We start from the raw sequence: 18,315 nt of genomic DNA on the forward strand, positions 1-18,315 counted from the left end.
GTGACCAAGCTTCTTCTCAAGTAACTAAAAAAAGTTTTTATGAAGCAATTATGGGAGAATTTGGGGTTTAGTAGAGATTTTCAAAGCTTGAAGCAAGTTTTAATGGAGGTGTATCAATGGAGAAATGAGGGAGAGTGAGGCGGCACTTTGAGGAAGATGAGCCTTTTAGGATTTTTTTTTTCTTTTCTTTTGTTTTGTTTTTATCCTTATGGAAGACCCAAAAATTTCAATTAATTAAATATATTAATTATTATTTTATGGCATCATGCATGATGTCATCACCTTTTTAACTTTTTCATTTTCTTTTTTTTTATTTATTTTTCTATTAGTTCTTTAATTTAATTCTCAATTCTGAAATTTTATTTTCTCTGATTTTATTTGACAGTTAGGTCAGGAGTCAGCTCTCGGGGTCAATTGACCAAATTGCCCCTCGCCGGTTCATCCCGGTTTGCAATTAATTCAATATTTCTTCCGGCTCCCTGACCTAATTATTTGATTGACTTAACAGTTCTTTTTCGTGATTTTCTCTTTTCCACTGTGTTCGTAATGGTCCTAAGGACCGTGGCGTCACATTTTACGGTTCGAAATTTGAGTTTAAAATGACTTCGCAGTCGTTCCCGAGAAGGTTACCCATCGCTGTGACTCTCGGCTCGTTTAACTTCTTATGTTCTGTTTTTCTTATTTATACTTAACTAATTGGCAATTACTAATTATTTATGTTTATAGGTTATCTAGTTATCTTAGATGTGGTTCTAATCCCCTTAATTGTCCGAAATAGTGAGATCTACCAGGCTATGCAAACGGGGGTGTTACAATTCTCCCCCCCTTAAAAAAATTTTGTCTCAAAATTTTACCTGGTATTAATCTCTGAATAGCTATGGGTGCTGTCTCCTCATGTCCTCCTCTCATTCCCAAGTAGCCTCCTAGCCCGAATGATGGTTCCACAGCACTTTTACCAACGGTATCTGTTTGTTCCGTAGCTGCTTCACCTTATAAGCCAGAATCACTATGGATTCTTCCTCATATGTGAGGTTTGGATTCACTTCAATTTCTTCCACTGGTAGTACATGAGATGGGTCTGATCGATACCTCCTCAACATAGACACATGGAAGACATTATGTATCTTCTCTAACTCTGGAGGTAGTGCCAAACGATAAGCCAAAGGACCCACTCTTTCCAGAACCATATGGCCCAATGAAACGAGGACTCAGTTTTCCCTTTCTGTCGAATCTCATAATTCTCTTCCAAGGAGAAACCTTGAGGAAAACTTTCTCACCCACTGCATATTCAATATCCCTTCTCTTCAGATCAATGTAGGACTTCTGACGGTCTGATGCAGTCTTAAGTCGATCTCTGATCACTCTGATCTTCTCCTCAGTTTGCTGAACAATTTTGGGTCTAATCATATTTCTTTCACCCACGTCATCCCAACATAACGGGGTTTTACATTTTCTGCCATACAAAGCTTCATATGGAGGCATCCCAATGCTTGATTGGTAGCTGTTGTTGTCAGCAAATTCAATCAAAGGCAAGTGTGTGTCCCAACTGCCCTCAAATTCAATCACACAAGCCCGTAGCATATCCTCCAAGATCTGAATTATCCTCTCAGACTGGCCATCTATATGTGGGTGAAATGCAGTGCTAAAGTTCAATCTAGTTCCTAGGGCTCTCTGAAGACTACCCCAGAATCTGGAAGTGAACCTAGGATCTCTGTCTGATACGATGGATACTGGCACTCCATGTAGTCTCACAATCTCATCAATGTACAACCTGGCCAATCTTTCTAAACTATAGTCCATCCGAACTGGCAGAAAATGAGCAAACTTGGTCAATCTGTCAACAATGACCCATACTGCATCATGACTCTTCTGTGTCCTCGGAAGTCCCATCACAAAATCCATCGTTATTCTCTCCCATTTCCATTTCGGTACTGGTAGTGGATGTAACAACCCAGCTGGTACTTGATGCTCTGCCTTCACTTGCTGACAAGTTAGGCATTTGGATACAAACTTTGCCACATTTCTTTTCATACCCATCCACCAGTAATGCTCATTTAGCCCTCTATGCATTTTTGTGCCACCAGGGTGCATGGCAAAAGGAGACTCATGTGCTTCCTTCAAAATGATTTGCCTCAAATCAACATCATCAGGAACACATATTCTGCACTGGTGTAGCAGTAAACCATCATCTCTGATTGAGAATTCTAGTTTCTTGCCCTGCCGAACTTCTTCCAACAGCTTCTGATACCTTTCATCATTCTGAGCAGCCATTCTGATCTGATCAATCAACACTTGCTGTACATGCCATGCAACTGCTGTTTGCCCATCATCATTAATCTCTAAGCTGGCATGCAATGATCTTAACTCATGTATCATAAACAAAGGAGTAACTCGTAGACTTGCCATAGTCTTGCGACTTAAGGCATCAGCCACAATATTAGCTTTCCCTGGCTGATAGTCTATCAGACAATCATAGTCTTTTATCAACTCTAACCATCTCTTCTGTCTCAAATTCAGCTCTTTCTGGGTGCCCAAATACTTCAAACTCTTATGATCTGTGTAGATGTAACACTTTTCTCCATACAAATAATGTCTTCAGATCTTAAGAGCAAACACAATAGCTGCAAGCTCTAAATCATGTGTTGGATAATTTCTCTCATGCGGTTTCAGCTGGCATGATGCATAGGCAGTGACATTTTGATCTTGCATCAATACATAGCCTAACCCATTGTGAGAGGCATCACTGTAAATTGTGTATTCTTTACCCGGGGTAGGTAAAGTAAGGACTGGAGCTTCAGTCAAACATTTCTTCAATTCATCAAAACTCTGTTGGCATTTATCCGTCCACTGAAATTTACATCTTTTCTAAGCAGCTTGGTTAATGGAGATGCCAACATGGAGAATCCCTTCACAAACCGACGGTAGTATCCAGCTAAACCCAGAAAACTACGAATCTCCGTGACATTTCTGGGTGGCCTCCAATTAAGGACAGCTTCAATCTTACTTGGATCTACCTTGATACCCTCTTCTGATACTACATGCCCCAAGAAAGATATTTTCTTCAACCAAAATTCACACTTCGACAATTTGGCATATAGCTGTTTCTCCCTCAAAGTTTGCAGTACAATCCGCAGATGTCTATCATGCTCTTCTGCATTCCTCGAATAGACCAATATATCATCAATAAATACCACAACAAACTGGTCGAGGTATGGTCTGAAGATAGTGTTCATTAGATCCATAAAAGCAGCCGGAGCATTAGTTAACCCGAATGGCATGACTAGGAACTCATAGTGGCCATAGCGGGTTCTGAAGGCAGTTTTAGGAATACTCTGCTCTTGTACTTTCAGCTGATAATAACCTGATCTTAGGTCAATTTTAGAGAACACAGCTGCACCCCTCAACTGATCAAACAAGTCATCAATGCGGGGCAATGGATATCTATTCTTTATTGTCACCTTATTCAACTGTCGATAATCAATACACAAGCGGAGAGTGCCATATTTCTTCTTAACAAACAACACTGGCGCTCCCCAAGGTGACACACTAAGGCGGATAAAGCCCTTGTCAAGCAATTCTTGTAACTGCACTTTCAACTCTTTCAATTCTATAGGTGCCATTCTATACGGTTTTATGGAGATTGGGTCCACACCAGGCATAACATCAATCTCAAACTGCACCTCTTTTTCTGGAGGTAGTCCTGGCAATTCATCAGGAAACACATCCGGAAAGTCACATACAGTAGGGATGTCCCTTAGTGCTGGACTCCCCACTTGGGTGTCTATCACATGTGCCAAATATGCTTCAACCGTTTCTGATCATCCTTCTGGCTAGTGCAGCCGAAATGATGTTTGATGGCAGTAAATGCCTCTTCCCATGTATTACCACATCACCATACAAAGGGAGACTAAAAGTGACTGTCTTCAGTCTACAGTCAATCATGGTGTGATGCCTGGCTAACCAATCCATGCCCAAGATAATATCATAATCTCTGAAGGGCATTTCAATCAAATCTGACAGAAAAACATGTCCTTGGATCACCAAAGGACAGTCTCTATAAATTCTGTTGACCCGGACCTCTTGTCCTAATGGACTAGTTACTAGCACTTCAAAACCCATTTGCACACATGGAACAGCAAGTGAATTGACTATGCTAGCACTAACATATGAATGGGTTGAACCCGGATCAAACAATACAAATACTTCTTGATCAGAGATAGAGAATGTACCGGCTACCACATTAGAAGTCTCAGCCTCTTCTCGCTGTCTCATTGTGTAGACTCTGGCTGAAGCACTCCCTTGTGCCAACTGACCAACCGTACCTTGACTGCCTGAAGCAGTGCCTCTACCTCTGCCTCTTCCTCTGCTAACTGACTATGAACCTCTGGGAGCAGGACTCTGAATAGATCCCTCAGCAGTAGTAGGAGCTGGACCATATCTCGGAGCACTAATGCAGTCTTTAGCTATATGGCCCTTGCCTCCACAGTTAAAACAGGCTCTAGCGGCCCAATAGCATTCCCCCCCATGAATCTTTCCACAAGTCTCATAGGGGCGGGCAGAATGTGAACCCCTGCTCGACTGCTGACCAGACCTAGGGGGTCTCTGTCCAGAAAATCTGCCCCTACCAAATCTTCCACCTCTACCCCTGCTGGGTCCACTAAATTTCTTCTTCTTTCCAGAGGTACCACCAGAACTCGGCTCTACTGACTTTTCCCCCTTGTCTTTCTCTAATTTCTCAGCTTTCTCTGATTTTTCTTTTATTGGGGTCGCCTCTGATTCAATCCTTTCTAGCTCAAGTGCTTGAGACATGAGTTCTGAAAAATTGTTGTGCCTGAATCCCACTACTTGCATTCTCAAACTGGGCTTCAAACCAGTCTCAAATCTCTTGCATCTTGCCTTGCTGGTAGTAAGGAGACTCCCTGCATAGTGACTTAAGCGGGAGAACTCCCTCTCGTACTCTGCCACTGTTCTGTTGCCTTGTTTCAAACTAAAAAATTCTTGCAACTTCTGATCAACATATGCATCTGGGATGTATTTCTGTCTGAATTCTCTGATGAAGTCATCCCAGGTCAGCACTGGCGGTTTAGCCAAGCTGTGGGGGATGGTCTTCCACCAATCATACGCATCCCCTTGCAATAGCGACACAGAATACTCAAACTTCAGTTCATATTGGCAGTGCAGCTTTTTAAATACTCTGTCCATTCTTTCAAGCCATTGCTCTGCCTCTAAAGGGTCCACTGTACCCTTAAATTCTGCAGCCCCATACTTCAGTAATTTATCATACTGTCTGGCTGGAGGCAGTGGTTGTGCCACAGGTGTCTGGGGTGGAGCTTGAGCAGGCATACCTCCAGCCATTTGTTTAAACATCGCAGCCATCTGCTGTGCAAATTGTGCAGAAAACTGTGGCATTTGTGGGGCCGGTGCAACTGACCCACTGACATTCTGCAAAGCTGGGGCTTCCCTTTGTGCCTCAACTTCAATAGATTGCTCAACTGAGCGATCTCCTTCTTCCATTTTAGTCTGAAGTTAGGGTATCTCCTGAACAAGTAACACAAGGAGATTTTCCTCCGTTAGTTCATATTTATGATGTAATGCACTGTATGTAACAAATATGGACATTGAGCAGTTGTACTTAACAAAGAAAGACACAAATTCTCAAGTTAAAACATACTTCAAAAATTTGCTCTGATACCACTAAAACATGTCACACCTTACCCCTCTGTAAGGCATAACATGATCCCGGTTTGCAATTAATTCAATATTTCTTCTGGCTCCCTGACCTAATTATTTGACTGACTTAATAGTTCTTTTTCATGATTTTCTCTTTTTCACTGTGTTCGTAATGGTCCTAAGGACCGCGGCGTCATATTTTACGATTCGAAATTTGAGTTTAAAATGAATTTGCAGTCGTTCCCGAAAAGGTCACCCATCGCTGTGACTCTCGGCTCGTTTAACTTCTTATGTTATGTTTTTCTTATTTATACGTAACTAATTGGCAATTACTAATTATTTGTGTTTATAGGTTATCTAGTTGTATTAGATGTGGTTCTAATCCCCTTAATTGTACGGACCGACACCGATCACCGGAATAGTGAGATCTACCAGGCTATGCAAACGGGGGTGTTACAAGTTTGGTTAGTAAGAATCTGTTGTAATAAAGCTTCTGTGGTGGAACTTTGTTCTTGCTGTTTCGGTGAAGGTGCAGAATTCATGTTTCTTTGCTGAAAATTAGGCAATGGTTGCTTATTTTGCTGATATGGAATTCCTTGTTGCTATTGTGGCTGAAGATTCTAATTTGGGACTTGATTTTGCTGATTTCCCCATGAAAAGTTGGGATGATTCCTCCAAGTTGAATTATAAGTTTGAGAATAAGGATTCCCCATTTGTTTGTTTCCATAATTATCAACATATGCAGCTTGCTCTCCATAGTCTACTTCACAGCTGGTAGTTCCTTCTGCATAAGCAACTTGTTGTGAACTTCCAGATGATGATGATGAACTCACCAACATACTTAAATCTTCCATCTTCTTAGCCAAAACATTTGTAAGTGCATCAAACTTTGCATTAATCATATTGAATGGATCAAGGTCATACATTCCAGCAACTTGCCTCTTTTGAGTTGGAGCTGGTCCTCTTGGACTACTCCAAAGATGAGTATTCTTTGCAATTTTCTCCAATAGCTCATAAGCTTCATCTTCATGCTTCATAATAAATTCTCCTCATGTTTGAGCATCAATTATCCCTCTAATTGCAGGAGTAACATTGGTGTAAAAATTCTGATTTATCATCCATTTTGGAATGGCATGATGTGGGCATTGTCTCTCTAATTCCTTCCATCTCATCCATGATTCATAGAGAGTTTTATCTTCTCTTGGTCTGAAAGTTGTCATTTGATTCCTCAATTCTTGAGTTTTTCCAGGTGGAAAATATTGTGCAAGAAATGCATCAGTGAGTTACTCCCAATTTGTAATGGAGTTGTGAGGTAAAGAATCAAGGCAATCCAATACTCTATCCTTCAAAGAGAATGGGAATAGCTTCAATCTTGCTGCATCATCAGATACTCCAGGTTGTTTTTGCATATCACAAATCATAGCAAACTTCTTTAGATGTGTGTGTGGATCTTCAGAAGGATGTCCCCCAAATTGGGAATTTTGAATCATTTGAAGAACCCCAAAATCTATCTTGTAACTATTTGCATCAATTCTTGGTCTTGCTATGCTCTCTCTCAAATCATCAAAACGAAGAAATACATGATCCATCATACTTCCCCTAGGCACATTAGCATTTACAACCTCTTCACCTTGGGCTGCATTTTCATTGTTTCAATCATTTCCAGCATTACCACCAATTCTAATTCTTTCATCAGCCATGTCTGCTTCAATTTCAGTTTCTCTCAAGGCTTCTTTCCTTTTTCTGGTTTCTTTCTTGTTGGCTCTACAAAATTTCTCAATTTTAGGATTAAACAATAAGGATGTGTCACTTGTGCTTCTAGCTCTTCTCATAAAAGATTAAGAGTACCTAAAAAAAAAAAACACAAAATGAAAAGATAACAAAGATAAAACTATAAACAACTAAAATAATCAAGAATTCAATCTTAAACAAACAACTCCCCGGCAACGGCGCCAAAAACTTGATGTGACCCAACCGCAAGTGCACGGGTCGTACAAGTAATATAGAAAAGATATCGTTCCCACGAGGAGTTGTGTTAATGATTGAATTTTCGATATAAAAATTTCACTAATTTGAACTATTTTTAAAATTAAAGCAATAAATTAATGGATATTGAGGTAAGAAATTTATATGTGCGAAATCAATAATCTATTCAATAATGTAATTATTTAACTAAATTTACATCAAATTAAAATAAGCAAATTAAAATATGGCAAGATTTAAAATAGCAAGTAATTAAATTCGATTAGAAATTAACAATAATAAAAGAGGCGATTCTGGAGTTCGGGGGTTCATATTCAAGCTATTTTGAGATTTTTAAATTGGTTACCCAATCTTATGGAATTTACGAGTTTTAAGAAGATTAATTCTTAAATCCTTTGAATACCCTTTCGAGTGAGACAAAGAGTGCCTTAATCAATCTAATCCTACTTTCGTGGAGTTAAAACTAATCAAAACCCATTAAGTTCCTTAATTAATCTGTAAATCCTCTTAATCCTTAGTCTATTTCTAGAACTAAGTTAATTAAGTCCAATTTCTTGATTATCTATCACAAGGTTTTCTCCTTTCGGTGCTTCAACCATGGATTAAAAACAATACTTAATGGGTCCTACACCAAGGATGTCATTAAGCACACAAGAAATGAATAAAACTCATTAAAACCACAAAATATGGATTACCCAATCAAAATCCATAAAATATCTCAAATATTACATCCCCACTCCAGAATCTAATGAAAACTACTCACTATCCATAATATTTATAAGAATTTCTGAGTTAATATGGAAATAAATCTTTAATCTAAGCTAAAAACTAAGAAACCCAATACAAGAAAGGTAGAAAATATGCAAGAAAGGAAAGAAAACTCCAAATCTGGTCTAGAAATGGAGATGTGACGTTTTGCTCTCTAATTTTTGACTCTTACCCTGCTGCTGCTCCTTTTTTTGTCTCTTTTTTTTTTTCCAAAATGAGATAAGGGCCTCTTTATATCTTTTTCTGACAAGTAGCCCTAAAATGTTGTGTTTGAAGTATGTTTTTCATGTGAAAATCTTCTGCCAGCTCATTATGAAGACTCTATAAAACTGCATAAGTGGACTGCATAAGTTATGCAGTCCCTTATACAGTTTTCGGTAGGTTTCTGGGCCCTCTGTGTGAAGTTGCATAAGCAAGGAGCAAGTCTGCATGAGTCATGCAGTGACTATGCAGGTTTCGGCAGGAAAGGAAAAATTGCTTCTTCTCTCTGTGCAGAACTGCACAACTTATGCGGCAAGTTATGCGCAATTTGGTCACTGCATAATTCAAGTTTTAAACTTATTTTTTATAGCTTTGACTGTAGAAATCACTTTTCATTGGCAAATTTTCTTTTTTTAGTCTTTCAAAAATACCATTTTTTCTATAAAACAAAGTAAAATTACAAATGAATCCAAAAATTAGCAATCATGAAAAACTATCTAAATAACTAATAAATTTGGCTAAAAGTGACTAACAATTAAATAAAATAGCCATGAAATTAAACCTAAATGACTATGCAAACTGCATGTATCAATTTGATAGTAAATATTATTATATTTTATGTCATTTACAATGAAAAGAATATATATATCAAACACGTGATAGGAAATATTTAAAATAATTATCGATAAGGTAATTATTAGACACAAACATTATTTGATTAAGGTTGAACACATAAATTAATCACTGATTTTTATTAAAAAAGGTCTAACAATATTACCAACTTTAAAAGCCTTTCATTTCACCTACAAATTTTCATAATTTAACAAATTTAAAAAAGTTGAATACATAAATTAATATCTAATCTTTATTAAAAAGTCTAATTACCTGCTCAACCCTATAAAAAGGGTATGCCACATAGTCCTATATAGCATTCATGAAATACAATATTACAAAACTCATTGTTAACTCATTCATATTTCTAAATAAAAATAATATTTAATTATCGATATGTTGGTGTGGAGAGTCGAAACTAAAATAAGACAAAGCTATTTAACCAGATTAATTATTAGATTATCATACTCAATTTAATAACACTTTTTAAATGATGATATTTTTTAAAAAATTAAGAAGTAATATAAGATATTTTTAAAAAAAATAAATGTCATTATAATTTAAAAAAAAAAATTAAAATTCAAAATATGTTTTCAACCTCTCATCCATTAGAAAACATTTACAAGGATGAATAAATTAAAATATGGGTTTAAAATACATTTGCCCTTTAGATGGTCATGCACCTGTACATCTACCCCACCATATGATAATCATTAAAGAAGAGTGGCTCCAATTGATGGAGAAATTACCTTATAAAGGAATTTCACAATATTACGTAATAATGACGTTAATTTACCTCGGCAAGTAATGGCTATGGCTTGATGAGTCAACTTATAGTCTACTAATTAATTGGAGTACACTAACCTTGTTAAGGTTATGAAATACTTGAAAAAGTTTACTTACATTAGCCTTTGTGGTGACATAATCCTTACCAACCTACCTAGATTAACACATAATAATCACATTCCAAAAACACATCATAATAATAATCATCATCTTTGTTTTTGTGTTTAGATTAGATGCATTCCATTAATTATTAAGGCTTTGTTTATTTCACGTATAAAATCTTTTTTACATTATCTAGTATTTGAAATATTTAAAAAATATCAATAAAAAAATATTTTTTGAATTAGAAAAATTAATTTAATTTTAAGAAATATGAAAAGAAAAATTCATTTTTCATTTTTTGAATTTTGATAATCTTATAAAAATGTAAAAAATTCTTATATATGCTTGAAATAAACACTTAGAATTAATTTATTGTTGCAACTAAACAATGAAAATATTTTTTAAAAATTAGGGTTCAGCCATGTTTTATGCTAAGAAAAATTCATTGTGCCCTGAATATCTGGTACATATATGTGCATGTGTTTCTCATTTTAGCCTCTGATTTTGACATAATTTTAGAAAATTTTTTATTCTTGTCAACTTGCGTTCCTAGTGACCCCATCCTTTATAGCATAAGGTCCATCAGTCCATGTGTTTATATTATAATGTTGAGTTTATATCCTAATTGGGAGAATTAAAGTTCTAATTTTTATGCTTATGCTTTCTGTTCAATAGGGTCCCATCATTGAAAGGATCCAGGCTTCCTTAGCAAAGGAGGGAAACAAGAAAATCATTTATCTTGGTGATGGTGTTGGTGATTATTGCCCAAGCTTGAAGCTTACAGAGGCAGATTATTTGATGCAAAGGAAGAATTTTCCTGTGTGGGATTTAATTTGCAGAAATCCCATGCTTATCAAGGCAGAAATTCATGAATGGATCGATGGGGAGGAGCTAGAACGTGTATTGCTTCAGGTTATTGGTGCAATTTCTATGGAAGAAAGCAACGAAAAATCTGCTCAGTTATTCTCTGCTGATTGCAAGTTGCAGACTATAACCACTGGGGCCCATGAAGCCTTCCCTAAAGCTCTTGCTGTTCCTCAGTAATAAGCTTTTGTAACCCAAATGTTGGCGGATGCCACACCTATCAAATTAACAGGATTTTTTTTCTTTCCTTTTTTTTTCTTGGGTTAACAAGAAGCAAGAAAGTTTGTGATGCTGCTTCTGATCAAGAATGGAACCAAGGAATGAATCCATATACAAGTATGCTTTAACTTGTAAAATATTGATAGTCTCTGCTTCTGTCTTAAGTCCTGTCAGTAGTAGCCAACAGGGAAAACTCAGCCAAAAATATCTCAGAAGCCAGAAAGAGCAAGCTTTCCAATATAATTGCAGAAAATAGAAAATTAGACTGCCATCCATTTTCTGGCAAAACCTCTGATTATGTGAATTGTTTTTTCACTGCTTACTACACCTGTGATGGGCAGCATCGGCATCAAGGAAGAATAAAGAATTGTGCAGTTAAGAGTTTCATACCGCTTAAGATTTGATTCCTTAAGCAAAATTTCAAGAGAATATCCACCATATATCCTATGCCCATTTTTTAACACTTGTTTTTGTATTGTGGTAGTTCCTGGAATTTTCCACTCATATATTAACCTGCACCTACCTGAGTTTAGAAATTCCAAAATATTGCTTTGTTATTGCCATGGCAGGTTGCCAGACTTCCAATTAATAAGAATTGAGAATTAATAATAAATTGATAAAACTAAGATTATATAATTAAAAAGCATACAAAATTCAAGATATTTAGACCATTGGCCATCGAAAAACTATCAATGACTAGGCTCAGGACCCCTGATCAAGTCTGGTATCTTTTCAGGTCAGGCTGAATGGGTCTCGAGCCTTTGAACCCATCGATTTCTCGATACTTTATCAAGAAGACATTATTTAAAGCAACATTTTTTTTTCTCCATACAGGAACTATTTAATATGACTATTATGATTGATTCACAATATCAGGGAATTCTGCTGCAAAGTTGTTGTAGGAGTTCCTCCTGCAAGTAGACCAGTATTCAGCTACAAGCTTGGAGAAGCTAGAGTTAATCTCCATAAGCCTCCAAGGTTTATCATACTCCAACAATTTCCCTGCAAGAAAGGTGTTTTTTTATTGCTTCTGCTAAAAATATATATCATTTGGTTTTTCATTTTTTGATATTAGAAAGAAGGTTAGAAAGAGGAAATATACCATAAGAGAGGACCATAACCATGTCACTGTCTATAACAGTTGGAACTCTGTGTGCCACTGTTATTGCTGTACATTCTAAGAATTGTTGTCTGATAATTCTTTGTAGAATGGCATCAGTAGCAGCGTCAATGGATGCAGTAGCTTCATCTAGAACTAAAATTCTGTTTCTCCTTAGAAGGACTCTTCCTAGGCAAAAGAGTTGGCGTTGCCCAGCGCTCCAATTTTCACCTTCATCGCACACTGCAAAATTACTAGAATATATTAGAATACATCTCCACATGAGCTTTAAAACTTCACAAGAGTTTTTTTTTCAAAAGAAAAAACTTCACAAGAATTCTTATCCTCTTTCTTGGGATTCTTGAATTTGTTTTTAGATGCATCCTTTGAACTAACTCTTGATTGATGAAGTATACTGACCTGATGAGTCCAACTGATTAGGCAGACCTCTTATTGTTGCCTTAAGCTGACACTTCTCATAAGCCTGCAGGCAAAAAGCTTGTCAAATATTTAAGTGACAAGTGTTTGTAACAAAAAAGAAAAGGGGTTTACCAGGAATCAGTTGGCTCACCTCCCATATTTCATGATCAGAGTACAGGCCTAAAGGATCCAAATTAGTTCGAACGCTACCCCTGAAAAGTGTTGGCTCCTGAGGGATGATGCTGAGCTTCATCCTCAAATCCTTGAGACCAATAGAACATATGTCAAGTCCATCTATAAGAATTTGGCCACTTGCAGGCTAACAAAGCGCTGACTAGAGTGGTTTTGCCACTTCCAGTTCTCCCTACAACTCCTACTCTAGTCCCTTGCTTGAACGTACAGCTGATTCCCTTAAGAACTAGTGGAGCATTTGGACGATATCTTATCTAAAGAATCAAAATGAAGAATATGTTATTGTAGTAAAATCACAAATGAGCAGTGCACTTATAAAATAGATTGGATTAGGAAGTAAATTCAGGGTAATTTGTGCTCCAAGTTCAGTCATTCAGTCGCAGAAAAGATGAGTTTATTAAGTTTCCTCTCACCTTCAATTCTTTAAGCTCTATCCTACCCTTAAAGGGCCAGGAAGATGCTGGTCTTTTGTCCTCCACAATCGCCGCAGGTTCTTGTGGAATATGCGTGAACTGCTTGATCCGTTCAATTGCTATGATGTAGTTGGATAAGTTGCAATACCAACGTGTCAGGAAAACTTGGACGGTGTTAAGTGACAATGCTTGAGACAATGAAAGTCCCACAAGTCCTGCAGACCAAAAATTGAAGTTCATATTTTACATCTTTTAACAATATTGTGAACACTCCATTATTATCTTTAAACTAATGTTACCAGGAGCTACAGCGCCCTTTGGAAGCAATACAAGTAGAAGAGAAGCAGTTAATAAAGTCACATTTTGCAATGCCTCTATCCTCATAACTAGCCACTCCAAGGCTCCATTAGAATGGAAGAAAAGTACAGCATCCTTGTCCACAAGCTTTAGGTAGTTCTGGTAGAACCTATCCACCATCTTGAAAGCTCTTATTGTCACTACACCAAGTGATGTCTCAGCTGCATAATTCATGACAGGAGCTTTTGTTGTACCATTGATCCTTATCAATTCCCTTGCGGAGGCTAAATAATAATCCTTTTGAGTAGGAACAACAGAGAAAATGAATTCAGCTCTTCCCTTGCGTTAGAAATTAGATGAAGCCAAGAAGTTGAAAATTGTATCTACCTGAACATATTTTGAACCTGCTAAAGCAAGGATGGCTACAATGACAACCTGCCACGTGACTGAGGCCATGATTCCTACTGTTGCTACAAGCTGTAGAAGAGGAGTCACCACCCAGAAAAACGCGAAAGGAATGTCAAAATCCAAGATACTCAAATCTGAGGAAGCCTGCAAGTACAACAATAGACGAATGTTAAATAAATAACTGGTACTGGTTGAGAAGATACTTTCTGCAATCAAGAGCATTTTGCGTTAAAGGATTTTTCAAGTTTACTTGAAGTTACGTATATTCTTACACGAGTCAGAATCCGTCCAACTGGAGTAGAATCAAAGAAGAGCATAGGAGCTTTAAAAATTGCACCGGTGAAGCCAGAGAAGAAGGATTTGGAAGCTTTTAATCCCATATGGGCTGTGAAAAAACACCTCAAATATACAAAAGCAGCACTGGGTGTTGATATCAGAGCATAAACTCCGATCAAAATGCCACTACTGAGTTTCGGAATTTGAATAGCATATGCCAGCCAATAAGTTGCAGCAGCCTGAAAAACAACAAAACCACTTTGACATGGTATGCCAAGGCATGCAAGAAGCATTCCCTTTGAGACAAGTAGATAATCGAGGAATGGCTTCCATCCAACATCTCCCGTCTCCTTCTCTTCATCTTCTGTTAGCTGCACTACAGGCACACCCTTTGCAGAAATATCTCCTTCACTGTTTTGTTTAGTGGTATAAGACATATTAGACTCATCTAGCCTAACCGTATCTACAGTCAGAGATTTTCCTTGACTTTGATAGTTTGAAGCTTCCAATGCTGTTATTGAATCCTTATGAGCATTCATAAGCTGTTCAAATGCTGTCCCAGCCATCAAGAGCTGTTCATAGCTTCCTGATTGAGTAATTTGCCCACCGTCCATGACCTATTAAAATGAAAAGCATAACATACTTATCTGAAATTCTTAGAACACTGTACGATAAATAAATGAAGCAAAATTCTGCATATATATATATATATATATATATATATATATTTCTTTGTAAGCTGTTCTACCATAATTCTGTCCACTGCCGAGAGGAGCTCCACCTGGTGAGTCACTAGTATGACAGTTTTGTTTTCCAAGGCAGTCATGATGCAGTCCTGCAATTATAGTTTGAAGTAAGTTGTTTCTGCAATTATTTCATGCATGCTTGTGAAGAAGCATAGAGAATTTGTATTTATTTCCCCCTTACATTGAATAGAATTGCAGCAGTATGTGCATCTACTGCACTAAAAGGATCGTCAAGGAGATAGATATCAGCATCATTATAGACAGCACGAGCCAGTTGAATCCTCTGCTTCTGCCCCCCACTCATATTAAGTCCTCTTTGGCCTATTTCTATGAGATCTCCATGATTAAAACTATTAATGTCCTTGTCTAAAGCGCATGCTTTTATGGCCTTCTCATATCTGGCCTCGTCCATTGGCTTTCCATAGAGTATGTTATCACGAACAGTTCCACTTTGAATCCAAGAAGTTTGAGAAACATAGGCAATGTATCCAAATACATTAACCTGATAGCAAGTATAAAAGACATGCTTTAACTAGGAGATGCAAACAAATGCATTAGTAAAGATAGTAGTGTTTGTTTGTAACTAACTGTTCCTGAAATTTTAGGCATCTCCCCAAGTATGGCATACAATAGCGATGATTTTCCAGCCCCAACTGGCCCACAAATTGCAATTTTTTGCCCCCATTTGACATCCAGGTTCACTTCTCTCACTGTTGGCGTCATTAGTTCAGGATCCCAGCTGAATTTGCCTCCTTGAATCATAATACTTTGATCTGAGTTCTGAGATGGAATTATACTTAAGCTTTCATTCTTAGGTTCATCATCCAGTAAAAAAGTATTGATTCTATCAAAAGAGACCTTGACTTGGATCATAGCTGAAAGAGCCTCAGGTATTGTATTGACAGGCTCCGCCATTCCCCTCAATGTTGCAAGAACTGTGAAAATGGTACTAGCATTCAATGGAGCACTTCTGAAAAGAGCACATCCCAAGAAGATGACAGAAGAAATGATTGTTGGAGACAACCAATATAAGAGAGAAGCATAGGCTTTCTTGAACTGTGATTCAGCCAACCATTTGAATTCATTTTCTCGGCAGGATTCAATTAAACTCTTGAACTTGTCTTCCCATGATTGTAGCTTTATGATTTTCATACTGTTCAGGATCTCGGAAGTAGCCCTGAGGCGTTCATCTTGAGCAATCATAAATTCGTATTGACATTTTTGTAGAAATCTTGCAAACGGCATGTTGAGAAGTCCGCATATGAGGAGAGGAACTAATCCAGTAAGTGCGCCAAGACCAACAACCCCAAAAAGAACGACAATGGATAGAAACAGTTGTAGTACAAGACTCCATGTTGCGTGAAACCACCGAGGAAATTCTCCCATTCTGTAGGCATCCACTGCAATGTAATTCACAATCTCACCTGTTGAGTGCCTTCTTCTTCCCAAACTTGAAAGTTTGAGCTGCTTTTGGTAGACTGCCACCATTAAGGCTGATCTCATTCTCATTCCTGACAGTCTTGATAGGAAAAAGCAATGCCTTTGAGACAAGGACTCAACTATCTTTACAAGAAATAGACACCCTACTATAGAAAGACCATGATACAGGTTTTGCTGATCAAGATTGGAGTAATTTACAAAAGCATGCAGCAGGAGAGGAAGAACTACTACTGCAATTGTCCTAAGCAAAGCACACACACCTACGAATATATTTTCTTTGAAATGTACATTTGTAACAGCCCAAAGAACCAAGTTCCTAGTGTTGTATGAGTTATTCTCTCTTACAAGTGAGTCCCATGCAATAGCAAACTTTTGGTAGGCTATATTAGCTTCATCCTCAGGATCTAAAGAAGGGATATCTTCAAGATTTAAAGGTTTTGAGTAGCCTAACTTAAGCAAAGGATTAATCCAAGAAAACATCAATTTGCTAAGAAAACTGGCATGGGCTAGTTTTGATTGATTCTTTACCTCCTTTTCACCTAATAGAGTTCAGATATGCTCTCACGTGGGGCTTGTTGAGAAGTAAAATGACTGAAATTTCTAAAAGCACAAAATAGAAGCAAAAGGTTTACAGGCCATGGCAGAATGTCCAGAACGTGGATGCCAAGTGCTCCTGCTAAAATTTCAATGTTTAGGGCTGAAGCCAATAAAGAAAAAGTCAACCACCAAACAGTAACGAGAATTGTATTCCATTTGGATATTGTAACAATCAGGGAAACTGCCAAGGAAATCCAAACTAGTCCTCTGACAAGATAAAACAACCAGATCAAATGATTGAATTTATCGTTTTCGACTATTAGATCCCATAATCCAACACCAAGGTATGCGATGCTAATAAGAGCACAGCAGATTGAAACCACCACAAAGATCCAGTCCCTTTCATTGCCTCCTCTGACTCGATGTTTTCTGACAGAACCTACAAGCAAAAACAGATAGAAGACGGCAAGGAATAGCAGATTTACAGCATCTATGATAGTTCTTTGTGTGCATGGAGAACCCAAGTCGAGTTCTTCCTTGCAAATCCAAGAAAGTCTCCCTGCACAACCAAGTGATATCCAATCAGATTTACAAGTCTTTCTTTCTTGTTACTTTTTCTAGCAGAACATATGCACTTCAAACTAGTAAAATAAGTCTAATAGCATAAAAATTCAAGGTAATTCAAGAACTTGAAAGATAATTTCTAAGACTACCATCTTCAACTACAAGCAGAGGAGAGGATTAAAGCAAATTATGGAAGAATACACGTATATGTTATATACTTGGTGTCAATGCCACATCTAATTGCCATTCAATCATGATCATCATTTTTTTTTTCATACTTCTTTCTTTTTCAAGAACAACACAAAGTGCTTTTTTTCACCCTTGGAACCACATCTAAAAGCATTCATAAAAGAATGAAAAATCAAGAAATAAAATGTGGTACCAAGTGAAGTCTCCAGGAATGCCATCATTGAAGGGACTTTCTCTGATTAGAATTTTGCTCCAGTTGCAGCAAGTAGCCTATGCAATACAGAGCACAAAAAGAAACTCCACAATTCACTGAAATATCAAGGTAGCCGTGTCCCAACTATTCTGCGGTACTGTCAGTAGGTTTGGGTACAAGCTTTTGAATTTGGGTTGTCTTTCTTTTTTTCCCTACATTACAAGTGCACAAATATTTGCTAAATGCAGATCTCAAGATCAAAAAGATTAAAGAAATACTTCCAATTAATGCATCCAGAAAAGATCAATAAAATGCACTCCATGAAAGATCATTAAA

The 18,315-nt window shown here is 37.4% G+C and overlaps 1 protein-coding gene, 1 non-coding gene and 1 pseudogene across 2 annotated transcripts; 2 read left to right on the forward strand and 1 right to left on the reverse strand.

Moving 5' to 3' along the window:
• The first annotated feature begins 6,798 nt into the window (after nucleotides 1–6,798).
• Nucleotides 6,799–6,905, forward strand: LOC131181142 (small nucleolar RNA R71). Its single transcript, XR_009149770.1, has one exon. It is a non-coding gene; the product is annotated as a small nucleolar RNA R71 (small nucleolar RNA).
• Nucleotides 6,906–10,543: 3,638 nt separating this feature from the next.
• LOC131180714 (inorganic pyrophosphatase 1-like) lies at nucleotides 10,544–11,166 on the forward strand. The gene is made up of 2 exons (XM_058148083.1): nucleotides 10,544–10,585; nucleotides 10,798–11,166. Exons 1-2 carry the CDS (start codon nucleotides 10,544–10,546, stop codon nucleotides 11,164–11,166), a joined length of 411 nt encoding a protein of 136 aa, XP_058004066.1.
• A 641-nt stretch (nucleotides 11,167–11,807) lies between these two features.
• On the reverse strand, nucleotides 11,808–18,082 carry LOC131180902 (ABC transporter C family member 8-like; annotated as a pseudogene).
• Nucleotides 18,083–18,315: the final 233 nt, after the last annotated feature.

This window comes from Hevea brasiliensis, chromosome 6 (genome assembly GCF_030052815.1).
Source record: "Hevea brasiliensis isolate MT/VB/25A 57/8 chromosome 6, ASM3005281v1, whole genome shotgun sequence".
Taxonomy (NCBI): Eukaryota; Viridiplantae; Streptophyta; class Magnoliopsida; order Malpighiales; family Euphorbiaceae; genus Hevea; species Hevea brasiliensis.

Bases quoted from the DNA above. Each gene is read 5' to 3' on its own strand.
- LOC131180714 (XM_058148083.1), top strand. From the start codon at position 10,544: ATGTTTTATGCTAAGAAAAATTCATTGTGCCCTGAATATCTG. The intron at 10,586-10,797 runs GTACATATATGT...TCTGTTCAATAG, and splicing joins CATTGTGCCCTGAATATCTG to GGTCCCATCATTGAAAGGAT.